The sequence below is a fragment of the Nyctereutes procyonoides genome, unplaced genomic scaffold (assembly GCF_905146905.1).
Source record: "Nyctereutes procyonoides isolate TBG_1078 unplaced genomic scaffold, NYPRO_anot_genome, whole genome shotgun sequence".
In the NCBI taxonomy this organism is placed as follows: Eukaryota; Metazoa; Chordata; class Mammalia; order Carnivora; family Canidae; genus Nyctereutes; species Nyctereutes procyonoides.
The window spans coordinates 14,697,870-14,716,083 of NW_026575160.1; the positions used below are offsets into that span (position 1 = coordinate 14,697,870).

Genomic DNA, 18,214 nt, shown 5'->3' on the forward strand with positions numbered 1-18,214 from the left:
TTAGAGGCTTTATGAGTGGTTTACATAATTGTTAGTAGCAAGTATTTAGAAGCAGAAAGAAGTTTCTGAAATAACTGAAGATTTTCAAGGTAAGTCAGAGTGAATATTCAGAGTGAATATCAGCTTAACTAGATAAGTATAACATTGTCATATTCTGAAGATTATGCTGTTAGAAATTTTACTTATTAGAAATATGTAATTCTTTCCTTTTCCTATTTCTTCAAGCTTTGACGTTCACAAGAAGTGTCCCCTCTGTGAATTAATGTTCCCTCCCAACTATGATCAGAGCAAATTTGAAGAACATGTTGAAAGTCACTGGAAGGTGTGTCCAATGTGCAGCGAGCAGTTCCCTCCTGACTATGACCAACAGGGCTTTGAGAGGCATGTGCAAACCCATTTTGACCAGAATGTTTTAAATTTTGACTAGTTACTTTTTCTTATGAGTTAATAATACAATTTAGCAATTAAAAAAAAAATCACCTCAAATAGACCACTATGGAGACCACAAGGTATCACTTATGTGCACCCTCTACCACACTTTTCTGACCAAGTGCTACTTTTGAGTTTTGTGTTACTAGGGTCAGAGTCAGTCTTCAGCTTATCAATAAAATATAATTGTAACCCTTGTTAATCATACCAGCTTAATAACAACAAAAAAAAATCTTACCAGCTTAAGAAAAGTTTTTCTGTGTTTGTATCTTTATTTATTCCCCAGTTTGCAAAACTATATCAGTAAAGGAAATGATTACTTTAATGTTGCCACACTGAAAATATATGTATGTAGAGTGTGTCATTTAGCATATTTACAAGTTTCTGTTGACCTTGTTGATTGAGCATGACTACTAAATATTATGTAATAAAAGTAATTTATCATTTACAGTCTTGCAAAGTAATTCTTTGAATATAGAAGCTTCCATAATATAGCCCATGAAAGGAGGTTTTTTAGCCTTTAGAAATGGAGCTGCATGTAGAATGAGATCACATGCTTGCAGTATAGCAAACACCTTTTTATATTTGAAATGTTTGCTTTTAGGAATAGAAGGCATATTTTGCTAATTTTATGACTAAAACATTTTAGACCGATCTGATTATTTTTAAGCCATCTTGAAGTTGTATTTCTATCTAATAGGAAAATGGAACAAGATAGGTTATAGTGCAGTTGTTTCATATTAAATGATCTAAACAGTGGTGTTTGTGGGATAAAATCACAGAAAATGTACCCATATCTTTTTCACATCTTCTTGATTAAAATGTGATTATAAATGCAAATCAATGTGTTCATTATGTCTCTGTATAGTATTCTCATTATCATTAAAGAGGACACTTTTTTGGAGATGTTAATTGTCACATTTATTTGAAAATTTGCAGTAGCTTTTCATTAAGTCTAAACTTTTATTTGTTTTTGGTCTGGGCCTTTAAGCAAATTTCTGAATGGTTATTTCTCTTTTAACGTTAAGAATTTATGGACTTTGAGTTTGCTTTTTGTAGTTATCAAAATATTTAAGCTTGTCTTAAGCAAATTAGCTAGGATGTTAACCTAGTACTCAGTGTGGTGGCATTATGGTGTGCTGTGTGTGAACTGCATACACATGTTGCTTGTGTTTATTTCTGAAAGCAGAATTTGTATTGCTGGAATCCTTTACAAATTTTGAGTGAAGGGCAAAAACAAGATATGGCAGACTGGAAAGCAGTAGTATTGAAGACTCCATGTCTTCCCTTCCTGGGAGATGGCAGGTAAAATATGTTCAGTGGTAGCATTTTCATGTTGCATCAGTTAATTACGGGGCATGCCAACCTAAAAGTATCCTTCCAATATTAGAGTGGTAATGGACACTAATAAAAATAAAGAGCCATTTTATTTTGGGTCAGAGGCAGTTTATTTTAAATGTGATTTCATTTACATTTATAAGCAGCTTTTCTTGACAGCAATTTTGATTAAGTTGCCTTCAGTTCTAAAACAAACCTCTGTTGCTTTCAAACTTAATGTGCTCTGTCCCCAACAAAACATATGAAAATATAATTTAAAGCACAATTTTCACAGACACAGTACAATACATTCACTATACACGGTATAACAAAATATTCCCATCCTTACCTGTTTAGTAATACTGTCACAATGAATAAGTAAATAGAAATTGAATTTGTTTTATAGTTGAAAGAAATTTAACATGCACAATGACTATTTAATGACTGTTTAGCTGTTGAACTACTGATACAGCCTACAGTTTCTTGCACTAGAAGGAGCAAAGCTAAATAATAACTGCTGGCCTAAAAAATTTTGGTCAATTGTAGGTAGATATGAAATATCCAGGTAGGGCCTTCTTATGCACCAACTAGTTTGCTTCTCATGTCTGGATCACCCTTTTAAACACAGAACACTGTATATTCAGGACCAAGACCACTCTTCAGGAAATTTTTAGAGGGCAGTGTCTTTATAAATACTTTACTTTAAAATCTCTCATTATGAGGGATTCACAACTGAAGAATATAGAAGCTTACCCATCTGGCCAGCAGGGCTATCATCCTTTCGAACTGTCTGAAAATTTGAGGAGGGACACCTGCTTCCCAGCTGTAAGACTTTCATCAAATGGAAACATGGAAAGAAAGTTATGTTGTAAGCACTTCATGTTTGCTTTTCACCAGTTTTGTGGGCAGTTAGCCATCTCAGAGCAATTTTTATTGCATAATGAGGCAATTGGTAAACTCTTGTATGTTTAAGGAAAAGCACTTGGGAGAAAAGAACACTCAAGGCATGATGGTATTGTTGGTGAGAAAAACTTCAGGAATGGTCCAGACGTAGGTCACTCTAACGGGTCATACTAGTCACTCTTTGACCACCTGCTGCAAGAAGCACTTAATTGTCAATAAGGCTCAATTTCGTATTTCAGCAAAATGTGTTATAAAGCTAAACAGACATTGCCAATGGGAATAGAGACCTCTACGATGTGATGGAAAAAGTGCCTTTAAAAAAAAGTCTAAAAACACAATGAGCATGAAGAAGAGGCAATAAAGGGGGTCTTAACAAAAATGTTCTCTTTGAAACGTGCTTGGAATTTTAATTCTTATTTGCAACCCACAGGTTTGTTAGGGCAGTGGTTGCAAGAATTGGCAACACATAAAACATTAAATCTGTTGGCAATAGAGAACTACAAAGTGCTTTAAAACTTCACCTAAAGATGAAGATAGAACTAAATTTCACACACACAAAATTTGCACTTTAAGTATTTCAAAGTGTTTCCTAACAGATTTCAGGGAAAAGTATTTCACTAAACTGTTATCTTGGTCCAGAAATATCAATAGGCATAAACCAAATCCCTTGCACCCAGCAGGCACTCAATGAATGTGTGTTAACGAGTGAACTGAATAGACTATTTTGTACAAAAATGCCATTTATAACACTATAAATGATTGGTAAGTCAGATGGCAAGATTTTCAGCTTTTTAAGGGGCAAAAGGATTTGCAAGATAATATAAAACACAGAAAGCACACCTTTTATGTATGTTATTTAAATATGAAAATATTTTTAGCATATTATGTTAAACATTCTTATTTATATTTCCATTACCTAAAGTCTTTCTACTCACAAATACTAACTCCATTATGTAAGGCATGGTAACCAGTTTGATAATGAAGGTATTATTTTGGTTTTGAACATAGTGAGTTGATGTGTTGAAAAATTTCAATCACATTACAATCTTGGAAAAGAAAATCTCAGTGCCAGCCCCTCCTCCCCCCATTGATATCACTGCAATACAACTAAATAATATGCAACATGCCCTCAATTTTATTTTGTTTTGGGGGAAATGTGCTGAAGAACCTAGAGCTTCTTTTTTTTAGCACCTTATATCAAAGTAATGAAAATGGGTATGATGATTACATGTGCAAATGTACAAAATCATTAACTCTACAAAGATACATCATTCCAAAATTACAGAAAAAATTTAAAGCATGCATTTAATTCTTTAAAGGGTTGCTGAATGCTTCCCCTGAAAAAAGGTGGCTGTTTTCAAAATCAGCAACTGCTGGTGAGGATTTCTTGGCACAGTTATGACCAGCATGTTATTGCTGCATCTTCCTGATAATCTCAGCCGACACCGGGGGGTGGAAATTGATTGTGTGGTGCCGCAGGCCCTGAGCTGTCTTGTAACTCTTACCACAACGACATTTGAATGGTTTGCGGACACGAATCTGTGTTCTGTGACCATTCTTAGCGTGGTACTTTATGCCATTCACATTCTGTGGAGAAGACAAAACATCACCTATTAGATGCAATCAAAATGTCAGACCGGGGACGTTTGCTTCGTGTGGGTCTGGATTAAAATTGAACATCTCCTGGATGGCAGGTGTGTACATAGTAGGCATTGCGTGAACTCCGTTTCAAGGAGTCTAATCATAGGCTGTGCAGACTGGGTTGCAAACTAGGCCTCAGTTACTCCGAAAATGAAAGTACTGGCTTCCTCAAATTTTATGCAGAATATGTATTTAAGACTGTATAAGGAAGCACAGTTTCCTCTGCCTAGAGCTTTGATTCCTCTCTGGATTTTCTTTTCTACTTGAAAGAGTATTAACAATAAACAACTATAGTATCATATCCTTGGGATGGCCAAAAAATGGTCTATTTTTTTATTTTTTTTATTTTTATTTTTTTTAAGTGGTCTTTTTAAAGATAGAAAACACTGGGCAATAGAATTCAAGACATAAATAAATCCTTGATATAGAAACACAGCTTATATTGTTTCCAGACAGCTGTGAGAATAACCTACCTTACCTAGGATTTTTGTCCATTCTCTACTCTGCATTAAGCCAGTGTGTGTCTCACTGTGGGAGCTCCTTGCCTAAATCATGTGCTGGCAGAGTCGTGTGTGTTAAATAAGCAACGTGGGCAAGACTGGGCCTCATGTTTATGTACTGCATTCCAAACATACAATAAACGTTAAAAATCTTAGGTTATTTAAGTGTCAGCAACATAAGAGTTCCAAACTTCAAATTGGCATACAAATCCCAAGTGATACATAAAATATCAAAATGCTTTTTGGTTTTCTAGTAACTGGTTTTGCTACTGCACTAGAATATTCTATGTAAGACTCCTGCCTAAAATCACTCCACAGACTTATTTTACTATTGTTCATCCCAATTAAATGGTGAGAAAATAGGCACTGAAGTAACTGATGGAAGAGATGAGAAAAGAATAAATAGCGGTAATATTAGAGCACAGGTATCAATTCCCAAGTGAGCTCTTGCCAGATTTGGGAGTAAGGGAAGAGAAAATAAAGGGCTTGAGACAAAATTGTTAAGAACTGATCACCAGAGGAGTGGGCTGTTTCCGAAAGTATTATATGAATCTAGTCTCACTGAGCGTAGTCCTGAGACCAGCTAAAGGATTCCAACACAATGGTCTTTTTTTTTTTTTTTAAAGATTTCATTTTTATATTCATGAAAGACAGAGAGAGAGAGGGGGGGGGGCAAAAACACAGGCGGAGAAGCAGGCTCCATGAGAGGCAAAAACACAGGCAGAGGGAGAAGCAGGCTCCATGCAGGGATTGCACCCCGGGCTAAACCCCTGCACCATCGGGGCTGCCCCATCACAGTGGTCTTGACCTTTATGCATAAGATGCTCTTACTGAGCTCCCAGATACAGGGACCGAGTGCTCTTGTGTCAGCATCTGCCACTGCCTGGCCCACAGTAGATGCTCAGTAAGCATTTGTGAGTGAATTGGTTAAACATGGTTCGCTCTTCTGGAATTAACAGTTTCCATTAAAGTGTGTTAAGTGGTTATTTCTATTTATGTTTCCCTTTTAGATATTCATAATGCACATTAGTACTTTTTAAAAGTCCTTTGGTAGAGAATCCCATTTGACTTAGTTGAACCCAAGGGGGCCAAATAGCAGCTAGTTGGCTGTGTTCAGGTCAGAGTGGGACCTACGGTTGTCAACTGAGTCCAAGCACAAGGACACAAATACCCCTTCCACCCTGAACTTGGCTCTTGGCCTTCTGTGTTTCTGTCTGTCCTGCATCAGTCCTTGCCTGCAGGGCAAGGAAACCCCTCACTCTTGTTCTAGAGGCATGTTGGGGAGAATTTGCTGTCGAGGGATACAGGGAGAGCAGGGATGGTGGCAAAATCAGACCCATTACCATGATGGGTCCCCTGCCAGCCTGCTGCTGTTCCAGCCATCCCAGAAGCAGCTGAGGGGTTTGAGTAAAGCCAGCGTGTATCCAGCCTGAGCTGGCATCTTCCTGCAACTGCATGGGACGCCCAGGCAGGAAGCACCTAGCTGGTGCCAGGCAACCCGAAGAACCATGAAAAATAGGAACAGTTTTAAGCTACTTGAAATAAAGGCTTATGACCATTAGGAAGCACCATCAACTTATGAAATAACAAATTAGGAAGTCTCCTGGATACAATACTAGAAATTTGCATTTGTCTGCTTACTAATATCCCACCTATTAGCTCAACAGATTTTCACCTAGTAGGGTCCTTTTCTGTAGATGAAGGGTGATTCAAACATTTCATGTCCTTGTTTTCACAGGAACTTGTTGCAAAGATGGGTCACTAAATGTCCAGCTACCCCTATGCCCTAGAGTCCTATAACTTGTCAGAAAATAGGGGAAAACCCAAAATAAAAACATTTGACTAACAAGCCAAAATGCATGGCAACTCCAATAGGGACAGGGCTTAAATACTCCATCGGGGCTGAGCTTTTATCATAAATTAGGGGAGGGGAAACCTGAAACCAGAAATTGCTAAAGCCACAAGAAGCCAATCCAACGTGACCAGATCTGGAGTTCACCAGAAGGACAAGCCCAACGTTGAGGTGATTTCAGCAGGTTCTGTGGTCTGTTCCCAGCTTCAATGTAAACATCGTGTTGTGTGTCTGGCTGTGAGACTGTCAGGAAGACACAGCTCACTCCATACATTTGCTTTATTACTCTGGGAAAACCAGTAAGCCAAGTGCACATTTGGAAACTGTGGCATGTCCAGGGTTGGCCGAAGAAGCTAAAAAAAACCTGCATTAACTGTCTTTGTTGCTGTGATTTAAAATGTTGTTGAGTGTCAGTGGGGCACCCTCCTCCCCTCAGGGCAAATGTTAGTACGCCTCAGGGTTTGTCCGTCTGTTCATTCACATATAGCGGTGGGGATTCTTTCTTTTTTTAAAAAATATTTTATTTATTTATTCATGAGCATACACAGAGAAGAGATAGAGGCAGAGACACAGGCAGAGGGAGAAGCAGGCTTCATGCCGGGAGCCTGACGCGGGACTCGATCCCAGGACTCCAGGATTGCACACTGGGCCAAAGGCAGGTGCTAAACCACCGAGCCACCCAGGGATCCCCGGGTTTTTACTTTCTACTAATACTTGAGGTTTTTAAAAGATTTGCTGACATTGATCACTGCAGACATCCTGATGGAAGTTTGGTCTTTCAGAAATATGAGTAACACCACCAAAAAAAAATGGCAGGTGACTTGAAAACCAGATGCCTAAATCCTCTGGTCTCTGAGTAAAGGAGAATGGAGCTTTGAAACGGCAAGGAAAAGGGGGGTCACGGAGGGCAGGCTCGAGAGCTGCTCGGGCTGAGTGCCGGATGCCTGGCCAACCCCGTACTCCTGTTTGAGATGAACAGATGCTCCAGAAGGTGAGCGAGCAGGTAAACGACAGACCTGGGATGCCTGGTTCCAGAGTCCACATGTCCCCCAGAATTCCAGGTACCTCACGTGCTAGGTACTTAGTACAACCTCTTTGAACCACCTTGCAAGTTGGGAAGGGTTGGGACATTCCAGCTGGAGAAAACGGTCTATGGGCTCCAGGGGTCAGGCCCGGGGATGCGTGCGGAGGAAGGGGCCGGGCAGGAGGTGGAGGGAGGGAGGGCCTGCCCGGCTGGGTGGGTGGAGGGCAGCGGCTCATTTCCATGCAGCTTCTAGCATCAGGAGCTCCCTGCCCTGACCCGGGAACGGAGCCGGTCAGCAGACAACCAGTAGTTTCCAGGCGCTTCTCAAAATGCCAGTCCAGATCAAATCACAGTCCGGACGCCAAGGGGGGCCACGGTGTCCTGGACGGTATTTGATCTCTGTCAGTACTGAGACCGAGGAGGTACAAGATGTGGACATGTGCCCTTGAGATAAAACCCGTTACCTTTAAATTTCCTGCAGGCCTTGATGTCCTACTTAAAGGAGAGGATGAAGTCCGGGGTTTGATGAAAAATTAAAACACAGAAGCTGGGGTTGGAAGGGGTGGAAATGTTATTAGCGTGGAAAATAAAGCCGCTGGCAGCAGCGTGAAGTGCAGGCGCCACCCCGCTGGCCCGGCCGCACCTGCAACATCCGGGCTGCGTCAGGTGGGCACCACATCTCTCAAGCCCCTCTTAACGCCATCTGTGCCCAGCATGGGCCACTGTCGAAATGTAGAAAATACAAAGGGACATAAAGACAGAACTGGGCCGCCCAGGTGGCTCAGTGGTTTAGCGCCGCCTTTGGCCCGGGGCGTGATCCTGGAGTCCCGAGATCGAGTCCCGCATCAGGCTCCCTGCATGGGGCCTGCTTCTAACCTCTGCCTGTGTCTCTGCCTCTCTCTTTCATGACTAAATCAATAAAATCTTTTAAAAAGCCAAACAGGTATAATCACTAACATCTGAAGTACCTTCCTTATTTTCCCACGAGACAAAGGAGATTGGACTCCCCATGAAGTATTTTTTTGAAAGAAGGGTTTTGATGACAGTACTTTATTCCATTTCCCTATTGTTAGAAATTCAGTAATTCCCAAATTTGTGCTGACTGTAACTATTGTGATGGACACGCTTGTATATCAGTGTTTGCATCCCTGGTGATGTGCTTGGGATACATTTTTAGGAGAATCATGGAGTAAGGAATATATGGACTTTTTTTTTTTTAAGTTCTGATTGTTGGCTGCCAAGTTACAACCCGGAAAGCCTGTCTTCCAGGGCTTCCGATGGGGCCCTTAGAAGAGGGAGGGAGGCTCAGATCCGCTGAGGGGGGAGAAGGGCTGAGCTGCCCTCAGAAAACCGTGAGCAACACACCTGCTGCCTGCGCATCTAGACCTCGGAGGCCAAGCTTCCTTCGTGGCGCTGAAACCATCCGTGTTCTCCATGTAGTGCCAGGGACCCTTTCACAGAAACTTTTTAGGGGACATGTTCTGTGTTTCTTAAAGTAGCAAAATGCCTTTAGTTCTGGCAACTCTAATATTAAACGTCATCAAAGGAAAAGAAACCTCAAAGCACTTCAACCCATCTTTTCAAGCCATTGCCAATTCCAGGCTTGGGGAGTCCTCTCTCTCTTGACTGAAACCACAAGAAAAGTGAGGAGCACCCAGGTGGACGGGATCGGTTGCTCAGCCTGGAAGGTGTCTGGGACAAAGCCGACAGGAGTCCTGCCACTGCTTTGGGGTTCCGGTGGCCCGCTGGCGGCCACACTGTCCTCTTCCCCACACATTTGGCTCCGTCCCTTCATCTCTGTGCTTTCATGCTGAAGCACCCGTGCCCGGGGCTGAGCAAGGGTCTGGGAGCCATACGGACGCCTGGTGCCAAGGTGGTACGTGCTCTCCTCTCCAGTGGTAAGAACAGAGCTATGGAAAGGTCGGGGGCCAGAGCATCGGTCTGGGGTGGGGGGATCAGTCTGGGAAACTGGTGAGGGCTTCCCAGAGGAGGTGGCGTTTGAGCTGTGCCTTGAGAAACGAAGGGGACTCAAATGAGAGGTACTGATGGGGAGAGTGGGGGGGAAGAGGCATCCGAGGTAAAGGGATTAATATGGGAAACGCCATGGAGCCTCAGCTGTCCTGCCGGGGCCCCCTGCCCTGCCCTACTCAGTAGGAAGCCTGGCAAGCGGGCCACCTCATCTTCCCATTCTGCAAATGCCGAGAAATGGTGAGGAGAGTTGGTCCGGGGTCTGTGGCCAACAGCGGGCAAGAGGCGACCAGTGTGAAGTGAGCCCGGGGGACCAAGGGCACGGCAGCCTGACCCCACCGCGCTGCGGCCCCCTCGAGCCTCCCCGAGCCGACGGCCAGGCCGACAGCCGCGCGGTGGGTAAGACGCAGCGGCCGCACGGCGGGCACCAGCGCCTGCGGCAGGGGTCCCACGGGGAGGCCACACGCGCGTGTTCTCGTCCCTCGTGCCACGGCGTGGCGTGCCGGCCCGGGAACGGAAACTCACAGCCCCTCGTGGAAATCAAGAGCACCGCCTGCCACCCATGTCATTTGTGGGGTGGTGGCACCGCAGCCCAGGCCTCGCTCAGTTCTCTTGCGGCCTTCGGGGCAGGAAGAGCACTCAAGTCCCATCGACCTGGATGTAGACAACTGTAGGAGAAACTGCTGGAAACCCAAGGACAGTAAGAGCAGGATGATGACAGGCTAACAGGTGGCCGGGTGGGGGGGGGGGCGCTCACCCTCTCCAGCCAGAGTAAAGGCTGGGGCTCCCCCCGGCCCTTTCTGGGGTTGCCGCAGTCTGGTCCCCCTTTTAACACTGTTGATGTGCGTGACACCCCCTAAGCAGCGTTTGGGCGCTTGCGAGAAGGCAGCAGATGCCAAGCACCGAGGGGCGGCTAAGCTTTCTCCACTTTGAACCAAAAAAAAAAAAAAACAAACCCCAGAGGGAAAGGGCTGCAGTGCCAGGGCTGCCCCCGGGAGGAAGGAGCTCGTGCGGCCGCCCTGTGCTTCCTGGGCTCCTGAGGGGACCACCTCCTGGCCTTCCCTCCGCCTCCCGCGCCTCTGACCCAGAAAACCTACGCGTGCACCTGAGTCACGGCTGCCCTGGGCAGCCCCGGCCCGTGGGGCTCGCTCGCCTGGGCCGGCGCCTGCGGTTTGTGCAAAGCGCCCCCGACCGTCCACGCGGACACCAGCGCCCACTTTCTACGGGCGGAGCCGCGGCCACTTCTATCGGCTGCTGGTACCAAAGAAATAAAATAAAAAAAAATCACTGAAATAGGGTTGTGTGTTTAGTGTTCAGGGACACAATTAGGAGCCACGTGAGAAGTGCTTATGCCTTCACACACCTTTTACACCTTTTTACAAACAGGAGTCAAGGTGCCGAGCCGCGGGCCGGTCAGCACGTCCTCAAAGTAGCGCGGGGCTCCGCGACTTGTCCCCGCTCACAGGCGGCTTTGTGAGGGGCCTGCTAATGGCCGCTTCAGGGGGACGTCGGCGAGTTTGGGTTTTAGGGTGCCCTCTGGACCGAGCCCTGAACGTCGTGGTGTTTCTCCCTGTTTGTCCCTTTGTCCCTGGCCGCTGCTGACACCAGTCAGGCTCTCTGGGGCACGGGTCCTGCGCCGAAAAAGAGCAAAGCCCCCTTTTCTGGGCAGCCCGGGTGGCTCAGCGGTTTAGTGCCGCCTTCAGCCCGGGGCATGATCCTGGAGACCCGGGATCGAGTCCCGCGTCGGGCTCCCTGCATGGAGCCTGCTTCTCCTTCTGCCTGTGTCTCTGCCTCTCTCTCTCTCTCTCTGTGTCTCTCATGAATAATAATAAAAAAAAACAACCCACAATCCTCCCACCAGAAAAACCACCTCTGGACCTCTGCTCCCACACGGAGCAGCGAGGGGGAACCCAGCAAGCACCCCGAAACCAGGAGCCCGCGCGTCCCCGGGCAGGTGTGGCCGCGAGGCCGGGCGCCCCGCAGACGCCAGGAGCTGCTACTGACACGGGCCGGCCCCCCCTCTGCTCCCCCCCCCCCCCCCCCCGGGCCAGGGCTCAGGTGCTTGGGCCTTTACCTTGTATCTCTTTTTACATCCAGGAACCGGGCAGGCGAAGGGCTTCTCTTCCCCCCCGTTCATGCACATGGAGCTGAGGATGGCCTCGGAGCTGATGGCGCTCTCTGTGGTCCAGGACTCATCGCTGTCCGACTCCTCGTAATCCACCTCCTCCTCGTCGTACTCGCTGCCTGCAGGGCCAAGGAGGCAAGGACGGTCAGCCGCGCTCGGCCTGTGGCCCGGCCCCTCCTGCTGGCGCCCGGCCGCCCACGGGACGGGGGAAGGCAGTGGCCGGACCCCCGGGCGCCCCAGGCACCAGGGCCGCCAGGCTGTCCCGAGGCCGAGACCTTCGCTTGCACCTGAGACCAGACTAAGGGCTCCCCAACCGCGGGGGGCTGGAGATTGGCTGAGCAGCCCTTGACCCGGACTCTGCGGAGGGGCTGGGGGGGCTCTGAGGCCCGAGCCGGGAATGACCGAGGACACAGGCACCCCGGCCCAGCAGGTGCCCGCGCGGCTGCGCCCCACGCTCCGGAGCACAGAAGCCTGTCCCCACGCCTTCCCGCTTCCTGGCCTAGGAGAGGCCGAAACCGGTGGGACGGGGCTGCAGTCTACACTGGCTAGGTTCCTCTACGCTTGGAACTTCTAATCTTTTTCCTTATGGCTTGAGCTGAGACGCCAGGGGCTTACCCCAGGCTACGGAGCAGGAGGACAGAAACGCCTCAAGCTCGGAGCCAAACTCACCGTAAGAACATGCAAGGATGGGCAGCCCGGCTGGCTCAGCGGTGTAGCGCCGCCTTCAGCCCGGGACATGATCCTGGAGACCCGGGATCGAGTCCCACGTCGGCTCCCTGCATGGAGCCTGCTTCTCCCTCTGCCTGTGTCTCTGCCTCTCTCTCTCTCTCTGTGTGTGTGTGTCTCATGAATAAATAAATAAAATCTTTAAAAAAAAAAAAAGAACATGCAAGGTTCCAGCTTGTGGCAGAGCCAAGAATTCTCTAGCACATTCTGTCTCCAGGGGAGGACACCCGGGGTGTCCCAGGGACCCCTTCTGGGGTTCCCTAGCTGTCCACAGCATTCCCTGGGAGGGCGGACTGCTCATGGGGGGAGGGCCAGTCCCGTGTATTCCCAGCTCTGCTCAGAATGGAGTTAAAAATCTACTTCACGGACTTCTGTTCAGGACGGTGGGGATGCAGAACCACTTCCACAGGCAGCCGCTTTTTGCTCTCTCTTTTTTTTTAATGAGGCCCAAAGCCATTTATTTTGAGCTTTTGCACAATACAACCCCGAAGGACATAATTCTACAGATCATAAACAGTGTAAAATAATATGTTGACAAGTCTTAATGCATTTACAAGCCCCGTGGAATAAATAGGAATTATGGCACAACATTAATAAGAATTATATGGTAGCAATTACAGTTGTGAAATTCATCCCCCAGGTGTGAGGCTAAATTGCACCAGGGGCCTGCCTGGGTGCTCTATGGTCTGTCTCTGCTACATCAATTATTTCAACACCAAATATTGGCATTTTTATTGGGTTTCATTTTAATAGGCATTAATAAGATTGTTTGAAGAGCCAATTGAGCCAGGCACAAGGACGCCGGCTTCTGAAGCTAACACTTCAAAGGGGCCAAGAAGGAAGGCAAGAACCCCTTTTGTGTTTTAGGCACCTTCGATGCATCATCCTCACGGAATCCTCCAGTGGCCCTGTGAGGTGGGGAGGACAGGCACTTCCCTGAACACGAGGAAACCGAGTCCAGAGAGGTCCAAGAGCTTATGCACTTTCACTGAGCTATTGAGGGATGTTGCTTTTCCCCTGCCCTGCTTCCGGCTGCCAGGGCCAGCAGCCACCCGAGGGGGCCCCTTTCAACCTCCTTGCAGCTGCCGCTCCTTCACCATCTACCTACTCGGATGGAAATCAGAGCAGTCTGTTTGGAAGAAACTCTTGGGTGGTGCAGAAAAAAAGCAGTTCAGCAAAAAAGGAGGTTGTGGAATTAAATGTGAGTTTCAGCAACTCTCTTGTGCTTGGCTGTAGCCCCCAGAAAGAAGAGACCCAGTTTGGAAACGCCTGTCCGAGACAACGCAGGGACGCATGCACCCTGCCACGTTTCTGGGTCTGTGAGCAAATTTCGAAATCTGTTTTTAAGTAGGGCATTGTTTAGGACATTTTACTCTTAAACAAATGCCACATGCTGGTGTCCTTTAAATTGCTTGTTAGAAAACTATAAATGCTATTTCACAAAGCTCCTCCAGCAGGACTTCAGAAAGTTAGAATGACTAATTTACCCATCTAATTGGGCTAATTTGTTAACCTGAATACCAAGAACCATGCAACATTTACAACTGGGGGGGGGGGTGCCTCAGACCCACTGACGGCTTAATGAAGCCCAGCAGAAGATAAAACTTCAAAACTCCACTGGATCAAAAGGAGCCGGACCCTAAGGGCTTGGTGCCGGGGACATAGTCGCCTGGAAACCATGCGGCACCCAGCCCCAAGGGGGGGCAGGTAGGGGGACCACGCAGTTCATCCAAGTTGGGACGCCCATGGGAGTGAACGCCAGCTCGGGGACGACAGGCACAACACGGCACTGTCCCTGGCTACCTGGGCCCTCCCACCCCACCCCAGGCACTGGTGCAGTGAGGTGCCCTGGGTGCTTGTGAAGCTCACCATCTCCTTGGGTAGGGGATCAAGAAAGACCTGTTTATACTTAATTCTGTCCTATAACAAAGAACTGTGTGCGGACCCGGGTTCATGTCCTGGCTGGGCATGTCAGCTGAGTGACCAGCTACTGTCATCCATGTTCTCGTCTATGAAATGGGCACAAATCTCTTCCTTGCACCTTCAGGATTTGAATTAATGTCTAGAGAACGTCTGGCACGGGAGGATCTGCACACAGTTAAGTGCTCAAAAGATGGACACACTGTAACATCATTTTTGTAATAACATCACATGTACGTATTATATGTAGAATTTTTAGAAAGGCCTCCTGTGAACCCAAACAAAAACAAAAATAATCCTGAAAGCTACGGGAATCTCCACTAGAAGAAATACAAGCAGGACTTCATACCGAGACCCGTGCAGAGTGTGCACTGATCTGCCACCAGCGAGCTGTGTGACCCCAGGCAAGTGATGTCACCTCTCTGATCTTTAGACTCCTCACCTGTAAAATGGGCTAACAGTACTGGCCAGCTCTTAAGGTTGTGGTAAAGAATACGGAGTTCTCTGGGCAGCCCCGATGGCCCAGCAGTTTGGCGCCGCCTTCAGCCGGGGTATGATCCTGGAGACCCAGGATCGAGTCCCACATGGGGGTCCCTGCATGGAGCCTGCTTCTCCCTCTGCCTGTCTCTCTCTCTCTCTCTCTCTCTCTCTCTCTGTATCTCTCATGAATGAATAAATAAAATCTTTAAAAATAAATAAATAAAATAAAATAATAATAAAATCAATGTACTTAGAACAGCGCCTGGCATATGGTAAGCATTAAAGGAGTATTTGGTCATCAACAAGTAAAAATATCACAAGAGCAGTTTCCATATTTCACCCACTGTTCTCAGGGTGCTCACTTTTTTCAAACAGAAGAACGTGTGGGGGAGCTCCGTTGCTCATCTTAGCTGTACCCCCACCCCCAGCCACCCTGTCATCAAACGGAGCCGAGAGCAGCTGCGAGGCCAGGCCTGCTCCTCAGCTGCTGTCGTTCACTCTGCAGCCGGAGGGCCCGCTGCAGGTGGAGACAGGCCACATGGTTCTCCAAAGCCACACATGCGCACGTGCCAGCGCCCGCTTGGTGCTAACATCTGGAAAACTCGCCGGTGGGGCCTGTGGTGTCCTGCGGAAAACATCTGCAAACAACTGCTCTTCGTCTGCTTTCTAACATCTTTGAACTCTAGGAAGAGCTAACCCGAAACTAAAGTTGCTTCTGTAGTTACAAAAACATCTGAGCTTGTCTTGTCCGAGGACGAAAGCAAACCCTAACCTGGTTCATTTGCTGCGTCTGCTTCATCTATTTTCTTTTCTTTCTTTTTTTTTTCTTTTCCTTTCCTTTTCTTTTCTTTCTTTCTTTTTTTTCCTTTTCTTTCTCTTTCTTTCTCAAAAGATTTTATTTATTTATTCATGAGAGACACACAGAGGCAGAGACACAGGCAGAGGGAGAAGCAGGCTCCATGCAGGGAGCCCCATGCGGGACTCGATCCCTGGTCTCCAGGATCAGGCCCTGGGCCGAAGGCAGGTGCTCAACCGCTGAGCCATCCAGGGATCCCTGATTTGTTTTCAAAGTGAGTATCCCCCATATGAGGGAGGTAAAGAGGTGACATGCAAGACCAAGCCCTGGAAATACTAGAGAGGACTTAAAAGGTATGCATCGTGCGGGGTCACTCGCAGCCGTGTGCGGGGGGACATGTGAGCAGGTGGGAAGCGGCGCCCCGGACCCAAGTGGCAGGACCTGCCCTCCCGGGTGGGCACAGCCAGTCTTTCAAAGCAGAGCTACGCGAGTTGTTTCATCAGGGCTCCGCGTTGCCTTAGTCATTATGAATTTTAAAATAACATGCATCAATGTCAGAGCTTCTCTACGAAGACATAATTTCACCGGGCACCGCCTCACATCGATGCCAGCTGCCACCGCTCTTCCTCGGGTCGAGCGTTCTACTGTCACCATCCACAGCCACACAGTCCCCACGTGGGGCCTGTCGCGGGCGGGATGGCAGCTCGGACAGGCAGCCCCGGGAGCCCATCTCGGCGTCTCAGTCGGGGCAGCGAGCGCAACCTAGCACATGGGATCGCACGGTAAGACAATTACATTCCGAGGATGGCCAGAGAAAAGCTTACTGGTTGTCAGCAAAGGAAGTAAAAAGCTGAGCTGGTCCCCTGAACCACGTGAAAACACGAGGTGGCCTGGAGCCTCTGTACAGACACGCACGTGCAGATTCGCACCCTCCCCGACCCACATCGCGGGCCGGGAGCCCCGCTGAGCGCCTCTGCGAGCTCACTGTCACTCGCCCCCGGAGCCCCTTCAAACCTTGTCTACTGCCCTCCAACCTCTGCTCACCTGCCCTGTGCTCACCCCTTCACTCCCGGGCACATGGCCTGCTCTCCATTTCAGCACCTCTGGTATTCTCCTTCCTTGTATTCACAAACATAAAACACTGACATACAGGTAGATTAAAAAAAAAAAAAGTCAACCTCTTCCAGAAACCCAATACACCACATTTTTCCTATAATGCAGATCATTAATATTCATGCAAAAGTGGTAACTGCAGTGACAGCAAATTAAAACTCTCCTGGGGTGTCAAATTCTGGCAAATACATTAGCTAAGAGTTGCCTCTCTGCCTTATAGATTTATCATTATAAATTAGCTTTAATTGGTACTGACCCACTTTACAGGAGCTGCAGCGACAATGGTCTAAATGAATTGGCAACGTTACGGTTCTGATGGAAGACACGCTACTGGCTCCGAGGGACCATGTGACAAGCCTCGACAATGCTTGACCTCCTTGCTCCTGGTCTCAGCTCATTCCTGGAATGTCATTCTCCCCCATCGCTCCTTCACCATGGAAATGGTCCTGGCTCTCCAGGCCAGAAGTACCCTTTTCCTTATAGGACTCAACACTTTCTAACTTACTGGGAGGCCCTTGGTTATGTGCCCAGTGCTGTGCTTGTACGGAAGGAGCCAACGATGTGCATTTGCTGAATCAGTTAATGAGGGAACATATTTCACGGGTTCTAGTAGTACAAGGGGACCCAAGATTACACAGCTTGTACTCCTGACCTCCCCCAGTCTTAGAAAAAGATAACTCAATGCCTTATCGTGAGCTTACTCCATGTCATAGTTGTTTGGAACTTTAATACCTGAAGGACTTCTTTTTTAAATAAGAAAACTTCAGAAATATTTGTGTTTTTTTAGTGCTAAATTTTATACCTATAAGTCTATTTAACAAATGTTTCTAAATACTCAAATACTATTAAATAAATCAAAATATTTTTTTAAAGTAAGCTCTATGCTCAACATGAGGCTCAAATTCAAGACCCCAAGATCAAGAGTTGCATGCTCTCCCAACTGAGCCAACTAGGCACCCCCAAAATACAATTTTTAAAAATATAATGCTCTAATTTATCCATCTAAGTGTTAATCACAAACTCAAATTCTACACATTTCAACATTGTGCCAACTTCACCATTTAAGTAGTTAAGGTTTAAAAAAAAATAAGTAGTTAAGGTTTAAAATATCTTAAAAACAGACAAATCATATACATAATCCCAATGACTATAAAACCTACATTTAACCTAGAACACAAGTTGGTCCTATAGATTTATTTTGTCATGATTTTCATTCTTTGCTTTGACCTTCCTGAGGTTACAAGGCAAGACCTAAAAGAACCAGAAGCTGATTTTGGCCAGTGGAAGGCAGGGGTTCTGAGTACTGACCAACTGACGCTCGATCAGGTTCAAGGGTGAGCATGCATTTCCTGGGCTGGACACCTGGCATCTTCACTCAAGCTCCATTTGCTCAGCAGACAGCATTTTAAAAATTTTTATT

At 47.0% G+C, this 18,214-nt stretch overlaps 2 protein-coding genes across 4 annotated transcripts in view; one reads left to right on the forward strand and one right to left on the reverse strand.

Annotated features, from left to right (window-relative positions):
* TAX1BP1 (Tax1 binding protein 1) overlaps positions 1-1,333 on the forward strand; it is a 94,560-nt gene extending 93,227 nt beyond the window's left edge. For all 3 annotated transcript variants that reach the window (XM_055314520.1, XM_055314521.1, XM_055314522.1), the window contains one exon: positions 226-1,333. In XM_055314520.1, coding sequence (XP_055170495.1) covers positions 226-427 — 202 coding nt within the window. In that variant the 3' untranslated portion in view covers positions 428-1,333. The remainder of the gene's footprint in view (positions 1-225) is intronic.
* Positions 1,334-3,761: 2,428 nt separating this feature from the next.
* Positions 3,762-18,214, reverse strand: part of JAZF1 (JAZF zinc finger 1) — a 334,668-nt gene continuing 320,215 nt past the window's right edge. The window contains exons 4-5 of the mRNA XM_055314523.1: positions 11,709-11,878; positions 3,762-4,236 (exon numbers count right to left, since the gene is read on the reverse strand). Coding sequence (XP_055170498.1) covers positions 4,060-4,236; positions 11,709-11,878 — 347 coding nt within the window. The 3' untranslated portion in view covers positions 3,762-4,059. The remainder of the gene's footprint in view (positions 4,237-11,708; positions 11,879-18,214) is intronic.